General features: G+C 32.5%; 2 protein-coding genes across 9 annotated transcripts in view; one reads left to right on the top strand and one right to left on the bottom strand.

Moving 5' to 3' along the window:
* LOC145313639 (uncharacterized) overlaps window positions 1-787 on the top strand; it is a 39,037-nt gene extending 38,250 nt beyond the window's left edge. For both annotated transcript variants that reach the window (XM_080153139.1, XM_080153137.1), the window contains one exon: window positions 231-787. In XM_080153139.1, the coding sequence (XP_080009265.1) occupies window positions 231-323 (93 nt within the window). In that variant the 3' untranslated portion in view covers window positions 324-787. The remainder of the gene's footprint in view (window positions 1-230) is intronic.
* Window positions 788-2,068: 1,281 nt separating this feature from the next.
* LOC145313640 (uncharacterized) lies at window positions 2,069-17,529 on the bottom strand. Of its 7 annotated transcripts, none has more exons than XM_080153141.1 (19): window positions 17,378-17,529; window positions 17,128-17,201; window positions 15,751-15,884; window positions 15,435-15,500; window positions 14,911-14,984; window positions 14,393-14,440; window positions 13,716-13,778; window positions 13,268-13,380; window positions 10,498-10,600; window positions 9,864-9,926; window positions 9,505-9,627; window positions 7,336-7,395; window positions 6,857-7,003; window positions 5,347-5,517; window positions 5,064-5,217; window positions 4,876-4,942; window positions 3,346-3,499; window positions 2,897-3,124; window positions 2,069-2,707 (listed from the first exon to the last, which is right to left on the bottom strand). In XM_080153141.1, the coding sequence occupies exons 1-18, from the start codon at window positions 17,454-17,456 to the stop codon at window positions 2,943-2,945; spliced, it is 1,875 nt and encodes a 624-aa protein (XP_080009267.1). In that variant the 5' UTR covers window positions 17,457-17,529; the 3' UTR covers window positions 2,069-2,707; window positions 2,897-2,942. The 7 variants fall into 7 exon arrangements, with proteins under 7 accessions (XP_080009267.1, XP_080009268.1, XP_080009269.1 ...); XM_080153142.1 differs by having other exon boundaries at window positions 2,069-2,701; XM_080153143.1 differs by having other exon boundaries at window positions 2,069-2,679.
* Window positions 17,530-17,865: the final 336 nt, after the last annotated feature.

Here is a 17,865-nt window from a genome sequence, read left to right as displayed (position 1 = left end):
TAGCGACTACGACACAAGCAACTAGAGCTCTGTATTTGATGGGAAAATAGCTTAAAAGTTTAAACTATCCCAAAACTTAAATCTGAAAATAAAAAACCTAAAATCATCAATATATAGAGAACCCAATCAGTTCAGTAGTTATTGAGATCATATGGTTCATACAAAAAACCTTACTACTTAACAGGATATTCACAATATTGATTTATTTCTAATATATTTTAATTTTGCAGGAAGATTATGTGATGGTAAATTATCCAACATCTAAACCCCAAAATATTAACAAGAAACAAGATCCAAAGTTATACCTAAGCTTATCCAATTAAAATATCTTGTTTCTTTTAATTAATAAACATAGGTGACAACTATATCCGATAGTAATCTTTATTTGACATTAAAGTTATTAATTTACGTGTTCTAGAAATAGAAATTCAAGTGAAAAACAAAAATTTTACATGATATTCTTTTAAACTTTTCAGTTACAAGTTTAGTTTGGGGAATATTTTTAATTCATATTGAATTTTTAAAATCATGTTTTAAAAAATGATAGGTATATAATTTGATTTTATTAAGAATTCAAGAATCAATTTGTATTGGATAAAACGTTACTACCTTTTAGCTTTAATATTTACTATTATTTCTATGTACCATAATCTATTTTATACAAAAATAAAAACATTATCTTTGCGAAATAGGTACGAAATGCTCTCGACCTTTTCGTCTTCTAATGCCTTATCCATTCTGATATTTATTTTACTTTATTATTTCTATACCTATGAAATTTGAAAATGTAGTTTTTAATTTAAAACATAAATACAACAAAGGGGGGGGGGGGCGAAAGTGACACTTTTTGAAACCAAAACTAAAAGTCAACAAAGGAACTCAACTAAAAAAAGAGTTACAGGTCTGACATTTTGCATGGCAGTTGCTTTATAGGGGTAAAATATGGAACTGTGAAGAAACGGCGGCGCACCCGCCGAAAACCGCCGAATTTTTTTTTTGCCTTTTTTCGGTGGTTGCGACGCCGTTTCTTCACAGTTCCATATTGTACCCCTATAAAGCAACTGCCATGCAAAATGTCAGACCTGTAACTCTTTTTTTAGTTGAGTTCCTTTGACTTTTAGTTTTGGTTTCAAAAAGTGTCACTTTCGCCCCCCCCCCCCCCCCTTTGAAATAGTTTAAGACTTAATCATGCTTAGTTATCCCGCGCGAAAAAGGACTCTCCACAGAAAAATAAACTTTGGATTTTTGAAAATCTAACCTGAAACTATTATTCTCTGTTCAATTTTAGGCATTTTTTGTTTTTGTGGCATCGCGATCGAAGCCCTTTTAAAATTTTCAAAAATCACAAGTTTATTTTCTTGTGGAGAGTCCTTTTAATACGCGAATTCTCTAGCAATATTAGGTCTGAACTATTCAAGAAAGCCTTCTTATGTCGGTTATGAAGATGTTAGTATATGTCTATGTTCAGCAGTTGTTAGTTTTTTTCTTTTATCGTAAAATGCATTATATCCATTAAAATTCTCCTGTAAAAATTTTAGAATACCAATACCAATTTATATTATATTTGTCATAAATCTCCTTACTCGCTCTGGCTGTGATAAAAATTTTGTAATAAATGTAATTGAATAATTTTGTAATGTGTAATTGTAAATAGGTTAAAATAATTATTCTAAATATATGTAATTAAAATCAATCTTTTTTATCTAACCTGTACACAGGTTTTATTCCCGTTTTAGGTTTGCAGAGAAATTCAGTTGTCGCTGAATTAACGAAATTTTTTCCACTCTCTCAAATATTATTATAGATTTATTTCGCATGTTAGTTATACCTAATACATGGGAGAAATAATTTTTATTTTGATTCCTGACTAAATAAATGCTCTCATCTCTCGTCCTTTTCAACACTAATGACTTGATATGTTTTTTTAATCGAAATGACTGCACCTGACTGAAGTTTTTTTTCTGGTTTGACAGCAGATAAGAATGATTGTGCTGCTAGTTACAGATTGAAAAGGATGATATTGATCAGATACGGATAGAGAATCATACTTTAATAAAAAAAAAGAACAAAACTTGTCATAATTTATTACAAATATCAAATTGTAACTATTTTTAGATACAGTAACACAAAATATTTCATTAAGGAACATAAATATTGGAAATTTTACTGATATTTTTTAAATTAGCACTAATTCTAGAAATTTGGAAAAAATATTTTTTTACTTTTATGTTCTTTAAAGTGAAAATAAGTGAATAAAATTAACTAAGTATATAGAGTAATTTAATATTATTTATGTGTTACAATAAAATGATTGTGATTTATAATAGTAATGAATAAAATGCGAACATCAAAAATGTTTTTGAGTTTATTTTCACCATTGATATGGTGACATTTTTTTAGATCTTTATGATTTTTATGTTACTTTTCAAATGATTTAAAAATTATCCACTTCTTTGTTCAAATTTTTGTGTTTTTGAAATCACAGGTAATTTAAATTTGCTAATAAACTTTTTTGTCGATGAATATAAAAATCAATTTTAGACTATGTAAAGCTTTTCGTATTTTTTTTTATAAACTTGAAGTGCGTTATTGTGAATTTTAATTGGCTAGGTAAACAAATCGTATTTTTTCTAGATTTTTATGGTCAAATATTTTTGTTGTTGTATGTTTATAATTGTACTTGTTATGGTAAATATCATAACTAAATCTAGTTAGTTATACAAGAAAAAAACCTAATTATTGGAACAAGAGCACGCCTCATACAAAAACATTTCACAGGCCAAAAAATCAAAGAATCCAACAAAAAATTATTGAGAGATGAAAAGTCAACAATCTTGCCTTTTAATTTGCCGAATATTTGTTTTGCAAGACTCTTGTCCCTGTTCTTGATATTAACCATAATTAAACATACATTATTGAAATAAAAAATAGCTGGAAAGAAATTAAAGAGATTGATCCGGAGAGTCATTTTTTTCTTCAGCCGCTGCGCTACATTCAACAGCTTCGTTTGCAGACTCTTCCGAAGCAGCCGCGCTTTCGCTTGCGGCTGCAACTGTCTGTGCTTCGCCGCTATGTACCGTAGGAGCATTTTCTTCGCTCACAGCGGCTGATATTGCTTCTTCTCCTGATAAAATATTCAAAAGATAAACATTTACATCAATAAGAAAATATAATTATCAATAAATGTTTCCATCTGCTTTATTTATAATTTGAATGTGGTAGGTAGAGATTCTATAGAAAAACCAGGGGGAGGGACCTAACTTTAGCCTTTTAATGAACCACTAATAATATTTTTTAAATTTATATTATGTGAAGTATTCTAATTGTAATTTAAGGACAAAATACCTGGTGCAGCAGCTACGGCTTCAGCGTCGGAGCCTTCAGAAGCAGTTTCAGCTGCCCCATCACTGCTTGCTTGTGCCTCAGCCGGAGCAGTTTTAGCTGTCACGGCTTCCTCTGTAGCACTCACTGAAGCTGCTTCCGCGGTTTCCTCTATTGCCTAAACAATTAAAAATTTACCTACAAAACCAAAGACGAGCAACTTGTCTAAACAATTTGTCTACCTATTATATCTACACATATTCAATTCTTGGTGTATATTATCTCAAAAGATTATCGTCTAGTCAGCGATGGACTATTGGGCACTTTTAGCGATTTCGGGCGGCCCGACAGCCAAAAAGGGTTTTGGGCACCCTTTTGGCAAATGTCGTAAAAGCATATTTTTACTTACAGCAAAAAACCCTATAGGTCAATTTATATAGTAACTATTTAATGTATAACAATTAGGTACTATTGTATGGACCATTGGACTTGCAAAGGAAAGAAATGAAAATATTAAAGTTTTATTATATAACAGCAATAATTTGTCTATGTTTATATATTTCTGATACAAAGGGGATAATGCAACCATCTTTTCAGGATTTCAGAATGAAAGTTTGAATGAGTAATCCATGGTAAGTCTATTTTTCCTAAATCGAATAAAAAGTTGGAAAAGTAACGGCTGGAGGCTCAGCCTTTAAGCCGTATTTTTTTACTATTTTCAGGGCAAATTCATAATTAATTACGGAGGAATTTACATAGTTTTACATTAATTGGTATAAAATGATACTATTGCCATTTTATAGCTTCTACCCGCCTTTTTTAGTCAGAAATTTTTAAAAAGTTTATTGGTATTACTACCTATCGATAATTTTGTCATAAAAAAAGCTCAAAAAAAAGGGTAAACGGCTGAGCCGGCAGCCGTTAGCCTTTACTTTTTCAACTTTTTATTCGATATAGTGAATATAGACCTACCAAGGATTACTCATACCAAATTTCATCCTGAAATTCGGATTCTAAGTGCATGCCATTTTTGTATCTATTATGAGATGGTTGCATTACCCCCCCCCCCTTACATTTCGTAAATGGTGTTCGTCTGCATCTAAGATCATAATCAGCTGACGCTGCAAAATTTTCTTTAATATTATGAGAAGGCAGAAAAATAGCCTGAAAACATACCGAGACTTATTAGAAATAAAATAGCCTAAAACCATCTGAGGACATAAAGGAAGCTTCACTATAAAGGAGAACCATATCGGTTCAACGGATAGCGAGATCCTTTGCAACACACAAAAAAAGGCTTACTACTTTTTATAATTGTTAATCAATTAATGAATATCACCCAAAAAATCAGCCCCCCTCCCCTTTTTTCTAGTTTTCATCCCCCCTTCCTCTAAAAATCAGCTTAAATACGGTGGTGCCAAATACTTGCCCATAAGGGAATCGATTAAGGGCCCAAAACCGCGTCCAAAACCTGTTTTGGGCCGGACCATCACTGCGTCTAATAGAAACTTGATCTGAACTATCTATCTATCTACCAAGGTATTTAAGGTGTACCTCACAAGGTTGTTGTCTGGCAGAAACTTGATCAGAACTATCGGCTGCGCCAGGCATTTCCTCAACTCTGATAAAAAATATATTATCTGATATTAATGAAATTAAATTTAATTTTTATTAACAAAGCCAATTTATTATTTCTACAAGATCAAAAGAATCTAGGTACCAAAGATGTTAAAATAAAGTACCTAGGTTCGAGAGTAGCTTCGCTGCTGACAACGATCTCCTGAGCCTCTGAGGCCATCCTCTCTTCTGTGGGGAGCTCCTCAGCCTTCTCCTGGCTACTGGCCTCGGCCTCGGAGTTAGTTTCAACCTGCTGTGGCTGAGGCATATTCTCACGTCCTATGAGTATTTTTTTTATTGCAAGATATTGTAAGAATAGTTTTTTTTAAAGCAAAATAATTCTTGAGAAATAGCATTTTTTTGTCATATTTGGGCATCTCACTGTAAAAATTAGTAAGAGATGTTTACCTGACTCGCCAGAAGTACTAATACCCTCCTCTGCCCCCCTCGGCACTGGCTTGGCTCCTTCCCCCCTCTCTCCGCTGGTGCTGATTCCCTCCTCAGCTCCACACTCTGTGTCCCTGGCAGCTGCTGCACCACTGTCGGTTTCATCAGCTGTGTTAACAGTGGAGGGTTCGCCTATATCATTCACAATTATAGTCCGTGTAACTTTTGTTTATTGGTTGTATGAAGAGTATTTGATTAATTAAATCAAATACTTAATGTAACAGTAGATGATAAATAAAGAGAATTTTTAAAAAAATCTTAAATCTTAAAACCTTTCTTTGCCAATTTTACATAGGTATTTAATTTGGGAAAATACAGGTTATGTTAAAATAAGACCTTTTTATATACCATGAGAAAAAAATGTTGTACATAACTAATATTATAATTGATTACATATAGCAAGAAGAATAATGAAATATGAGATAACGGGTCAATTTATAATGTACTTGAACGTGGAGAAGTCGGCATAATGCATGCAGTGGCTTTACATAGTGCCTCAACCTAATCCATGACGCCTTAGGTCCAAACTATGGCTAATCAATCAAACAACCAATCAATGAAAGCGCTACATCCAGGGTTGTCATTTTGGGCGGGCGCTTTTGGGCGGGCAGTTTTGGGCGGGCGGTTTTGGACCGCCCAATATAAGGTCCCTTTGGGCAGTTTTGGGCACCCCCCTTTTAGGGGGAGAGAAAAAGGGGAGGGGGTTAAAAAAGAGGGGGGGTGCGGGCCTATTTCTTGGGTGATATCCTTATACTAAAGTAACAGGATGTGTGTCTGTTTGTTTGTGTGTCTGTGTGTTTGTACCGAAGGATCTCGCTAACCGCTGAACCGATCGGGTTCTCCTTAACAGGGTAGCTTCTCATATGTTCTTTTTTTTAAATTTTTAAAATTAAAAATAAAAATGAGGGGAGGAAACCCACCCCCCCCCCAAAAAAAAATAATTAACCCCCCCCAAATTTTTAAAAAATTTTCTTTTTAAATCTAATATAATAATTGGATTATCAAATTTGACTCTTCCCTCCTCAAGTGCTCCTAGAGGCCTCTAGGGCCGTAGCCGCTAGTTAACTATATAAATTAATAAGCTTTTTTGTATCTAGAGAGGGATTTTGCTAACTGCTGAACCGATATGGTTCTCCTTTCCAGTGGAGCTTTTATAGGTCCTGAGATGGTTTTAGGTTATATTATTTCTAATAATAAGTCTAGGTATGGTTTTAGGCTATTTATATCCTTTTTATATGCTTTTTACGACATTTGCCCAAAAAGGGTGCCCAAAACCACTTTTGGGCGCCCAAAACCCGCCCAAAACCCTTTTGGGCAATTGGGCCGCCCAATATAAAAAAAAGTGCCCAATTCGACAACCCTGGCTACATCTATATAAAAAAATCTCTAAATAGAATTGTCTTTCTCTATGCCAAGATTTAACTTTACTTTTTTCCCCAATGCCTATTTAATATTTATCCATGTATTTTACCAGCGCAATTGGTTTCTTCCTGCTGGCTGCCATCTGCCGTGTCTGTGTTGATCTCAGCTTCATTATTGGTCTCCCCTCCTGAGTTACTGTCCTCGTCCTCGTGAGTCTCAGGAACGGCTTCGCGTGTCTCGGGCTTGGGGGAGGATTCTACAAAATGAACTATTATTAATAAACACCTATGTATTTTATAAAATAAAATGAAAGTAAAAAAACAAATATATTGGCAAACCGCTGAACCGATCGTGCTCTTCTTAACAGTGTAACTTCTCATAGGTCCCGAGAAGGTTTAAAAATAAAAAAAACGCCGCTCTGCGGACATATTTTGCAATTAGTTGAAAACATAACTAAAACCATCTAGCGACAAAAAAATATTTATTGGCTAATCACTGATTTTAAAATAGATTAAAAGAAACAATTTGACGTGTCCCTAGAGGCCTCTAGTGGCGTAGCCGATATTATTATCATATAATGTTAAAGACCTGAAATTGACTCTAGTCTAAAACTGCTAGTACACTCTACATCAATTTCCATACTGTCATCTAAAATAGGATCAAATGAAAATAATTGTCCTCGTCCATATAAAAACAACAAGGATGACAACATCCATAAAAGCGAAGCTCTGAAACGGTAGGACAAACGGACATTAACACTTGTATAATGTCAGAACTGAATAATCAGAATGCGAATGTATAAGAGTCAAAGCAAAATTGTAAGTAAATTTGTTGAAAAACTGCTTGATACAGGATAATGATTATGGACATACTTACATTTTTAGGACTTGATTATAGAGTTGCTTCGCTTATAATATTGTACTTTGTAGTCCCAGGAATCAGTATACTAAAAATCAGACCAATCGGATAATTAGGTCACATACAAAGGGAGAGGTCATTTTCTAGTAAATCCCGTAAAGGTGTGTGTTATAAGGCCTAAAAATAGTAGTAGAACGATAAGGTGCTCTAGATATATGTATTCCCTATTGAATAGAACAATAGGGAAATTTTTTTTTTTTTTTGATAACCGTACCTGGATTATCTAAAAAAAAATACGAAATTTCTATCAAACGCTTTGTTTGGCTCAAACTGACAAAAATTTAAAAAAAATATAATTATAATAATAATGTTTTCTATAGGTACAAGGTAAAGGTTAAGAACAATCTATACCATTAAACAAAGGAAGAAGTCATTCTTTACAGGTTGATTTATTATAATTATATTTTTTTTTTATTTGTGTCAGTTTGAGCCAAACAAAGCATTTGATAGAAATTTCAGATATTCCAGGTACGGTTATCAAAAAAAAAAAAAAAAATTTCTTCCCTATTGTTCTATTCAATAGGAAATACAAATATATAGAGCACCTTATCGTTCTACTACTATTTTTAGGCCTTATAACACACACCTTTACGGGATTTACTAGAAAATGACCTCTCCCTTTGTTGTTAAAAATGTTAAAAAAATCAACATTTTTAAAATGGACGTACGGACATTCTGTTAACGATTATAGAGTTGCTACGCTTTCTAACTCGTACGTAACTATTACAGGAATCACCATGCAAAATTTGAAATCGATAGGATAATTCTAACATGCCTAAATTAACGAAAAAAGCTATTTAAAAAAGTAAAAAAAATCAACATGTTTAAAATGGACGTACGGACATTTTGGTAATGATTATAGAGTTGCTACGCTTTCTAAATCGTACCTAACTACTAAAGGAATCATCATGCAAAATTTGAAATCGATAGGACAATTCTAACATGTCTAAATTAACGAAAAAAGCTATCCGTTACGGACGTACGGACGTACGGACGGACGGACGTACGGACGGACCGACCCTAATTATAGAAAAGCTTCGCTTTTAAAAAAGGTAAAAATTAACGAAACTATAAACTGCACAGAAAGAAATTTACTAAGAGGGGGGTCATAATGACATCTAAACTTAGAACAGTGAGCAAAATGGACTAAATATTGAGTTCGTTTCTTGAAACTTTGTACTTAAGCCTAGTCCTATAGGTACTACATTAAATGAAAAAAAATAATATTTTTTTTTATTCTTGGGTTAGGAAAGAAAACCCTGCGAAAATAAGATTTTTAGGTCTTTATGGGTCTATTTTGATGTAGAAACTTACTGTTATTGTTTTTTTCCCTAAGTTTTTTGCTTGAATACACTATGTCTACTCATAAGGACATTATTTAAGATGATTCAGCAAATTGGGGACAGAAACTCAAAAAATCTATAATTTGAAATATGACAACATAAAATATGAAAAAATGCACTTAACACCTGCGAAACACCCACTTAGCTCGCTGGGATCGGTCTCCGACTTGCTTAACTTAAATAATGTTCTTGTGAATTGACACAGTGAATTTAAGAAAAAAAATTGCAGATAAGTTTCTACATAAATATAGACCAAAAAAGTCCTAAACCCATTTTCGCATGGCTTTTCATACCTAACCTCACCTAAAAATAATTTTTTTTTTCATTTAGATGTAGTACCTTTAGGACTAGGCTTATGTACCAAGTTTCAGGAATCTAGCTCTAGATTCACGAAAGAACACAACATACTTAATGAGTAGTTATGCTATTAATAAAAGTAGTAGATTTTTTAGTATTTAAGCAAAAATTGACTAAAATGGGCGTGCAATAATTCTACCTGAGGGTGAAGAATCTGCTGTAGAAGTAGAGGAGCTACCGCCGGCAGCTTCTTCTCCTTGAACAGCTGACGAAGATGTGGAGGGTGAACCTTCTGCTCCGTTGCCGCCAGCGCCTGAGCGACCTAAAGTAAATCATGTTTTATTTTTTGTAAATATGCTTATCAATGGATAATCAAACTGCTTGCTTTGCATTTATTTCCCTAATTTTGTTTTGACTGTAGAGTTGTAATGTAAAGATATTTGATAATGATGAATAATATGTAAAATTGAAAAGAACTACCTAATCATTTTTTTGTAATCTTCTTAACATTTACCTCTTAAACAGTAGCCAGGCGAAATTAAAATATGTTAACTTTACCTGAAGTTGATGGTGAAGCTGAGCTAGGGCCAGCTGATGTCGTTGGTAACAAGGTGGGGGTACCTAAAATTTAATATATTTAAGATCTAGGAATATTTGGTTAACAAGGTGATTAAAGATTGTACGGTTATAAATCAGGCATCAGAAAATAGTTCTAATCTATCTACCCACACCATAACAAAAATGTTATGATTTTAATTCCTCCTATTCATTACTATTATATCCCTTGTACTGGATTAAAAGTAGGACACATGTCATCTGTAGGTAAGAATCAGTAAGCTACGGTTAAGATTGTCAGTCTGACATCTGATTTAAAATGTTTCATCTGATATAAGTACGTAAAGCTCACACTGAACCTATTCCTTTACATCCTCTGGTTGTGTCTCATCACTGTTCATGAGAACACTATAGTCACCATTACAACTTGTAGGGTTGTTTGCTGACAAAATAAAAGAAATTTCATATACACAAAAAACTTATAAATATTAAACTAAATAAATACATAAGTATATCTTTATTTAATACGAAAAATTAATGCATTTTACAGCAGTCAATAATAAGTACTTTTGAAATTCCATTTACTAGAAGAAAATGTGATCATTTGAAAAGAAAAGAAACCTTACTATCATAATACCTGGAATACTGGTGCTAGTGCTGGAACCTGTGGTAGCTGTGTCTGGACTGCTCACCATGGAACCACCAGAGGACAGGCATTCGTTACCAGGCGGACTTCCATTCTAAAATAAATATCATTCTATACCGTACGGGTCAAAATTTTAAATCTTTTTCAGTTAAATACTAAATACATTCAAAGAATCAACTATTATGAAGTTTACATCAAAATTATAAACATTGGACAATCACAACTTATCTTTTAAAACTTTTCTATAATTAATGCGTTGAAAGTTTCAAGGGGGGGGGGGAAGTTTTGACACATTTGCGTAAACAGGGAGCATAGGCTTTATCTTTGGACTGAGAGGATAGGTTATTAGGGATAAAATCATTCTTATATGATGAATTTTCCCAAGTTTTAAGATTTTTTTGGATAGGACTCCTAGTTCCGGAGCTCCAGGCCTCCAGGTCCTCTCTGTACAGGTAAAAATAAAAAAAAAAAATTTTTTTGAAGAGTTAGAAGTCAACTTATGAAACAAAATTTGCATTTTTTTCTTTAAATATGTGAATAACATTCAAAAATATGCATATTTTGTTTCATAGGTTGACTTCTAACTCTTAAAAAAAAACCTGGAGGCCTATCCAAAAAATCTTAAAACTTGGGAAAATTCATCATATAAGAATGATTTTATCCCTAATAACCTATCCTCTCAGTCCAAAGATAAAGCCTATGCTCCCTGTTTACGCAAATGTGTCAAAACTTCCCCCCCCCCCTTATTGAACGCTTTAAGAAATACTAACAAAACCTTTCTATACCGTTAGTCGAATATAAAAGGACAAAAGGATTGAAGTTACAGAACATTAATTGTATTCATGTTAAAATGCCACTTTACACAAACCTATAGAGTATACCTAGGTAGACCTTTTTTATAATACGACGCAAAATATGTAAACAAATAGTAAGATTGTGTAAAAACGACGCTAGAAAAAATTCTTTTACAAGATGTAGAAAAATAAAAAATTGATTGTTATACGATTAAAAAGAGAACAAAGGATTTTAATGAATGAAAGCTTTATAAAACTGTACCTAAAGTTCTTCGAAGATTATAAACAATTAAGGTGGGGATATTTCATTCTGGTCACGTCGTTAAGATAGTCCATTTGACTAGTTTTAGAACTTAAGTTTTTGAGATGCACCTCATTGTTAAGGTTGAAATTAATCCATAAATGACAATATTACCGTTTTGCCTTAAGATGGAACCCCTGAAAAATTAGCCTTTTGGAAATTAAACTATTTTCTCGTATTCATTCGAATCCGGTGGATAGGAACCGGTTCTCATCCATACGAAAAACTATGTCTAGCATCGTATTATATCCAGCTTTCTACGAATATAAAAATGTACAATCATAAGATTAAAAACAGTTTTTTTAATCTCATAATTGTACATTCTATATCCGCGGAAAGCCGTTTATAATACGATGCGAGAAATAACTATTCCCTGTTTCGGATAAAAAGTAGAGTAAAGGCTAGTATAGTGGCTCTGTCGTTTAGCTATTTTTTTTTTACAATTTTCAGGATAATTACGTAGGAATGAACTTTTAAACGATATTTTTCTTTAATACTAATCAAACTATATAAAATATATTTTTATAATTTTTATAGGTATTATATGTATTTATTGCAACTGCAAATGATAAATATAACCTATTTTTTTTCTCTTTAAAGATTTCCTTTTAACACCTCCCCCTTTTTATATAAAGATGCCTATCCCCCCCCCCCCCAAGCCCATCTAGGATATAACTTGTAAAAAACCCTGCAGGGGGTACAATTTTCTTACACATACTTCTTTCTTATTATTTAGTCTATTAAACGGATTCAAAATGCAAGGACATATATTTTTTAACTCTTATTTTATACATCTTAATTGGAACTGATGATCTATTTAATAGTGAAACAATTGTTTTCCATCAATAAAAAGTTAAAGAAATAACCTGTGTTTATATATATAATAACTAAATAAACTAGTACCGTTTTTTTTTTGTCTGAAGCTTAAGATCTCAATAACTACTGGACCAATAGGGTTCTTTATTTTAGGCAAGTTTCACATAATTCCTTTTAGACTCATTTATTTTAAAATTTATCTTGAGATGGTTTTTGAGCTTTTTTTCTAGCCCCGTAGTCCATCTTTAAGACTTTAAAACAGCATCCTTATACTAAAGTAACAGGATGTTTGTCTGTGTGTCTCTAAGGATCTCGCTTACCGCTGAACCGATCGGGTTCTCCTTAACTGGGTAGCTTCTCATAAGTCCCGGGAAGGTTTATAACTATTTTCTTGGGGGGTGGGACACCCCCAACCCCCCTAAAAATGAAAAATAACCCCCCTCCAAAAAAAATTTTTTTTTTTACATTTTTTAACTAAAATTAAAAATGATGGGGGGGCACCGCACCCCCCCCCCCAAAAAAAAAAAATTCCACCCCCCAAAATATATTTTTTTAAACTTTTTCTTTTAAAATCTAAAATAAGAAATTGGGTTATCAAATTCGACTCCCCCCTCCTCAAGTGCCTGTAGAGGCCTCTAGGGGGCGTAGCCGCTAGTAAGTAATAATGTACAGTGTGAAAATGTGAAGAAACGGCAGTTGAACCGCCACTGCCATCGAACTTCACTTCAGCCAGTCAATTTTTATTAGTACTTTTTCTTGTTTAATTAGATAGATAATTTTCGAAAATTTAAGACAATTTTTTTTCTTTCAAAAAGTTTAACTTAAACCTATTTCAAACATAGTTATGTACCTGTAGAGGCGGTGGGATTTGATCAGCAGAGTCACATGGTCCTCCATCCTCTTCCTGACTGATGCGGATCCTCTTGGCTGGTGGTACCAGATTGTCACCTGGCCGACGAATTCCTGAAATGTATAAATATATTATGATTATGATTTCAGTTGAGGAAACAACTACAATTATTATTACCAACCTTAAAATCATCTTGTAAAACTGTGAATGTAAAAATCAGCTTAAATGTTATAAATTAAGTTGGTATAACTATAGGTATCGGCTGATGGGAGGGTATATCTTTTCTTTTGAAACTTGTGAAAGGGTGTGGGGTTTTTATCGAAGAAGGAAAAATATATTCCAACTCATGTGGGCAAGTGGAGAAAATTGTTTTATAAACTAGGTAGGTACCTACATTTAAAAAAAAAAATAATCTTGAAAAGTCATTGCAACTGAAGAAAAGAAATACCTGAACTTCCACTTTCACCATCTGATTTTCCTTTGCTAGTTCCAGCGTCATCCATTACTGGGACTATAAAAGTATTGAAATTAAAAACTTTAAATGAGCGTTTTTAACATCCAACTAAACTCAAGACTGAAGAGGGTGCAATGTCCACCGAAATATATTTCAATAAATAGCTGGGAAGTATCAAAGACTTTTTCACTCAGTGAATTTATCATGAGCGTAAATTCGCCTACAAAGGACAACGGTGAAAATTTAAGATCGAAGGAAACTAATTTTTTTCTATGAGAGAATTCTCTTGGGAGGGTTGAGGTACACTTTTGCAAAATATAAATATAGAGATAGAATGACAACACCTGTTTTAAGGGGGACACGATTAAAGTGTAGATCCACAAGACCAACCTTTTAGTACATTAGGAAACATTCTAGAAAGCTAAATGAAGCCGAATTGAAATGAACATCTATTATCCAAAACTTATCGCTAAATGTTATAATTTTTAACCATTTACTAACATCAAACTATTTAGAAAGACACTTAAAATTGAAATTTAGAAAAATTTCGGACGAGAAGTCCTTTAAATAAATACAATAGGGAGCTATCTCTCAGCATATTTGTCGTGAATCCATAAATGATTAACATAAAATTGAATTAAACCTACTCAAACTGACATGAGTAGGAATACCTGACATTTCTGGAGAGAAACCATTGGCCAAGCTAGACAATCCGCCACCTAATAGTAAAAATACATAATGTTTTTAGAATCGCTGAAATTAGGTTGTGCAGGGTTAATTCTGCGCAAGATTCATTTTTTCCCCCTGCTGCAATTTTTTTTTTTTTTCCCTCCTAGTTTTTTCCAGCAAGGAAGGGGATAAAATGGAAAAATATTTTCAAAACTCTTTATTTTATTCATATCATCCCATCTCTTTTAGTTTTTTTCACCAAAGAGTGGAGAAAAATGGAAAAAAAAATGCTTTCAGTTATCCTCATTTTTAAATCCCCCCCCCCCAAATTCCAACCACATATTTTTTATTTTTTTATCCCCCCCCCCCCCCGCAGGGTCAAATTTGCAGGATATACAACCCTGGTATTGTGTAGAATGTAATTTGTTTATTTAACATTTTGCTGTATTATTAAACTAGGTAGTTTTCTGAGTATCTTATTTATAAGCTGTATTTCTAATTCTTTGGAGAAAACCTGTACCTGGTAAAGGATTTGGATCTATAATTGTTACAACAAGCATTACCCTCTCCAAGCCTCGCATGAATTTATCAATTCTAAAATACATATAACATACAGTCCGCAAAAAGTATCAACGCATTTAATATTAGATATTATTTAGAAATCTGAAAAAAAAATCTTATATTAGGTAATCTATCCAAATATAATAATACATAGGTACTTACTTACATTAAACTTAATAGTTGAGATACTCAGCTTATAATATGTCAAAATACCCTAAGAATCAATGCTTTAAAAATTAAGTGAATGGGATGATTATATCATTAACAATAGGTATTGTTTTTTTTAATTTTAAAAATAATCATATTTAAAATTAGAAAACGTAATTTCTGGTAATGATTATGCAGTTACAGGAATCACCATGCAAAGTGTAAAATCGATAGAACAGTTCTAACTTTGTACATGCCTAAAATAACTATAAGAGCTATCAATTACTGATATTCGGACCGACTGAACCTGATTATTAAAAGGTTTAATAAACTTACCTTTTATAATAATCGTAGGGTGTAGTGATAAGCTCACATATTCTCTGGATGGTAAAAGGTACACCACTGAACAAATTTTAAATGTTAATTTTTCCCTAACAACACCTAGCAGGCACAGCTCAAGTGCAACCAAGTATCATGATGAGAAGAGAAAATGGACGGTAAATCAATGTCTAAAAGTTTATCACCTTTTTAGATTATATACTTAAAGGGAGAGAGTACGAAGAAAAAATATAAAAGTGGACAATGACAGAATAGGAATAGACATGGTGCAAAAAATTTGTTTTTTTTTCTTTCTTCAGAAAATGGACTTTACCTATATGATTCCAGCTGTTCAAAAATTCTAGTTTTCATTTCTTCATACTTAAATACTTCTACATTTGGCATGGCGGGTACATTTTCTACTGGAGATACAACGCTAAAGTCCGCAATAACGTTCTCTAGCTTTACCTAGGGTTAGGTTAAATATAAGTGGGAGGGGGGTTAATGCAACCACCTCGTAATAAATGCGCAAATGGCACTTAGAATCCGAATTTCAGGATTAAATTTGGTATGAGTAATCCTTGGTAGGAATATTTTCAATAAATAAATAAATATTTGGAAAAGTAACGGCTAACGCCTGTTGGCTCAGCCGTTTTTTAGGGCAACTATCGATAATAATAAAAATAAACTTTATAAAAATTTCTAGTACCAGCTGTTGAACAGCTAAAACCAACTAAAAAGGCTGGTAGAAGTAATAAAATGGCAAGAGTATCATTTTTATACCAAATAATGTAAAACTATCATTCAAAAAGTTGATTCCTCCGTAATTAATGATGAATTTGCCCTGAATATAGCCAAAACCCGGCTTAACGGCTGAGCCGCCAGCCGTTACTTTTCAACTTTTATTAGATTGAGGGAAAATAGACCTATCATGGATTACTCATTCAAAATTTCATCCTGAAATTCTGATTTTATTGCCATTTGCGCATTGATTACGAGATGGTTGCATCCCCCACCCCTAATAATTGTTCTACTGTTACATCATATACCTAGTTTAGAAATGCAAACAAGATTTTAGAAATTAGAAATTGTAAAATATATTTAGGTGTTTTGAAAACGTACGTATACTGAACTTTAATCCTACGCAATTTTTTAATTTTAACAAAAACCAGTAATGTAAAAATAAAAGTTTTTATGTAGGTATGTCGAAAAATATTCAGACTTTAGAGGTATTCCTTTCTTTAGGAAGTAGGCCTCTCTCCTCTTAAAACAAGGAGAAGTGTGTAAAAAGGGATGATAAACGTAAAACTTTCTTTAAATCTTCAAATGACCTAATTTTGATTTAAGTGCAAAGTAATAGTTGTAATAGTGTATTTCAGAAAAATGATTTTAAGCAAAAGTTACAAGTATACCATCAAACATATATGTTTTACAATAAATATCAAACAATTAGATATCAATATTTTGGTCTTGATGCTATTTTTGTGAAATAAAGCCAGCTGTACAAAATGCATCTATCACAAGAATACGATTTTAAAGTCTTTAAGGTGTTTTCAGGACTAATATCCAAATTAAATCTCAAAGATTAATTCTGTTCTAGTCTCTTATTCTTTTGGGATATATTGTCTTTCAATTCCAGTTTAGTTCCAATATCAGAATTTAATTAATACAATATTCAAAAAATGCCACTACAATTGTATCGTTTGTCTACCTTAAACAGAGTTTTGATTCTTTGCCATGGAAATCTTGTGTATCCTGTCTTTGCAATCTGCTTCAAGTAGTTTTCTAAATAAAAAAAAACATTGTGGTTAAGAATTACCAATTAGCTTTAATTAGAAAATAAGATAAGTACGATTACATGTTAAACATATAACACATTGATTTTTAATTTGGTATCTAAAGAGATATGACAAAATATTTGTTAGATTTCAAAACACAAAAAGTTTAAAATATGCTGATACCTAGATTTTGTGGAATAGTAGCTGTAGGATTTTTATCATATTCAATCAATTCTTCCAAAATCTCTTCACTATTCTCCATTTTTTTCACTTTTTAAGGTCTCTGAAGAAAAACTTAAGTTATATATACATCTTTAAATATGTTCACAAGAATTATAATCAAACTATTATAATATTAATCAAGAATTAGAATCTTAGCGATAATTAGCACATTAATAAAAAATAATCACAAACAGAAATTAATCTTTCTTTCTTTTTATTTTTCGCGTTTTGTCTACTTTCGTTATCGTTGTTATTCATTCCTCCCCCCTCCCCCCAAACTTGCACAAATTTCGAAAGAGGAAAGGAGTGAAGGTGAAAATCTTTAACTTGAGCGGCTTTTACCTTAGAACCTTCCCCTTTTTTAAAAATACCTCCTTCATTTTTTCGGAATAAAACAAAAGTTGTCGCATTTATTCGGTGTGAATTTTTTCATTAAAAAATCTTGAACT

The sequence above is a fragment of the Acartia tonsa genome, chromosome 3, assembly GCF_053477335.1.
Source record: "Acartia tonsa isolate MP-2025a chromosome 3, ASM5347733v1, whole genome shotgun sequence".
In the NCBI taxonomy this organism is placed as follows: Eukaryota; Metazoa; Arthropoda; class Copepoda; order Calanoida; family Acartiidae; genus Acartia; species Acartia tonsa.
The sequence above is the reverse complement of the archived record's forward strand: the minus strand, read 5'-3'. Positions and strand labels throughout refer to the sequence as shown.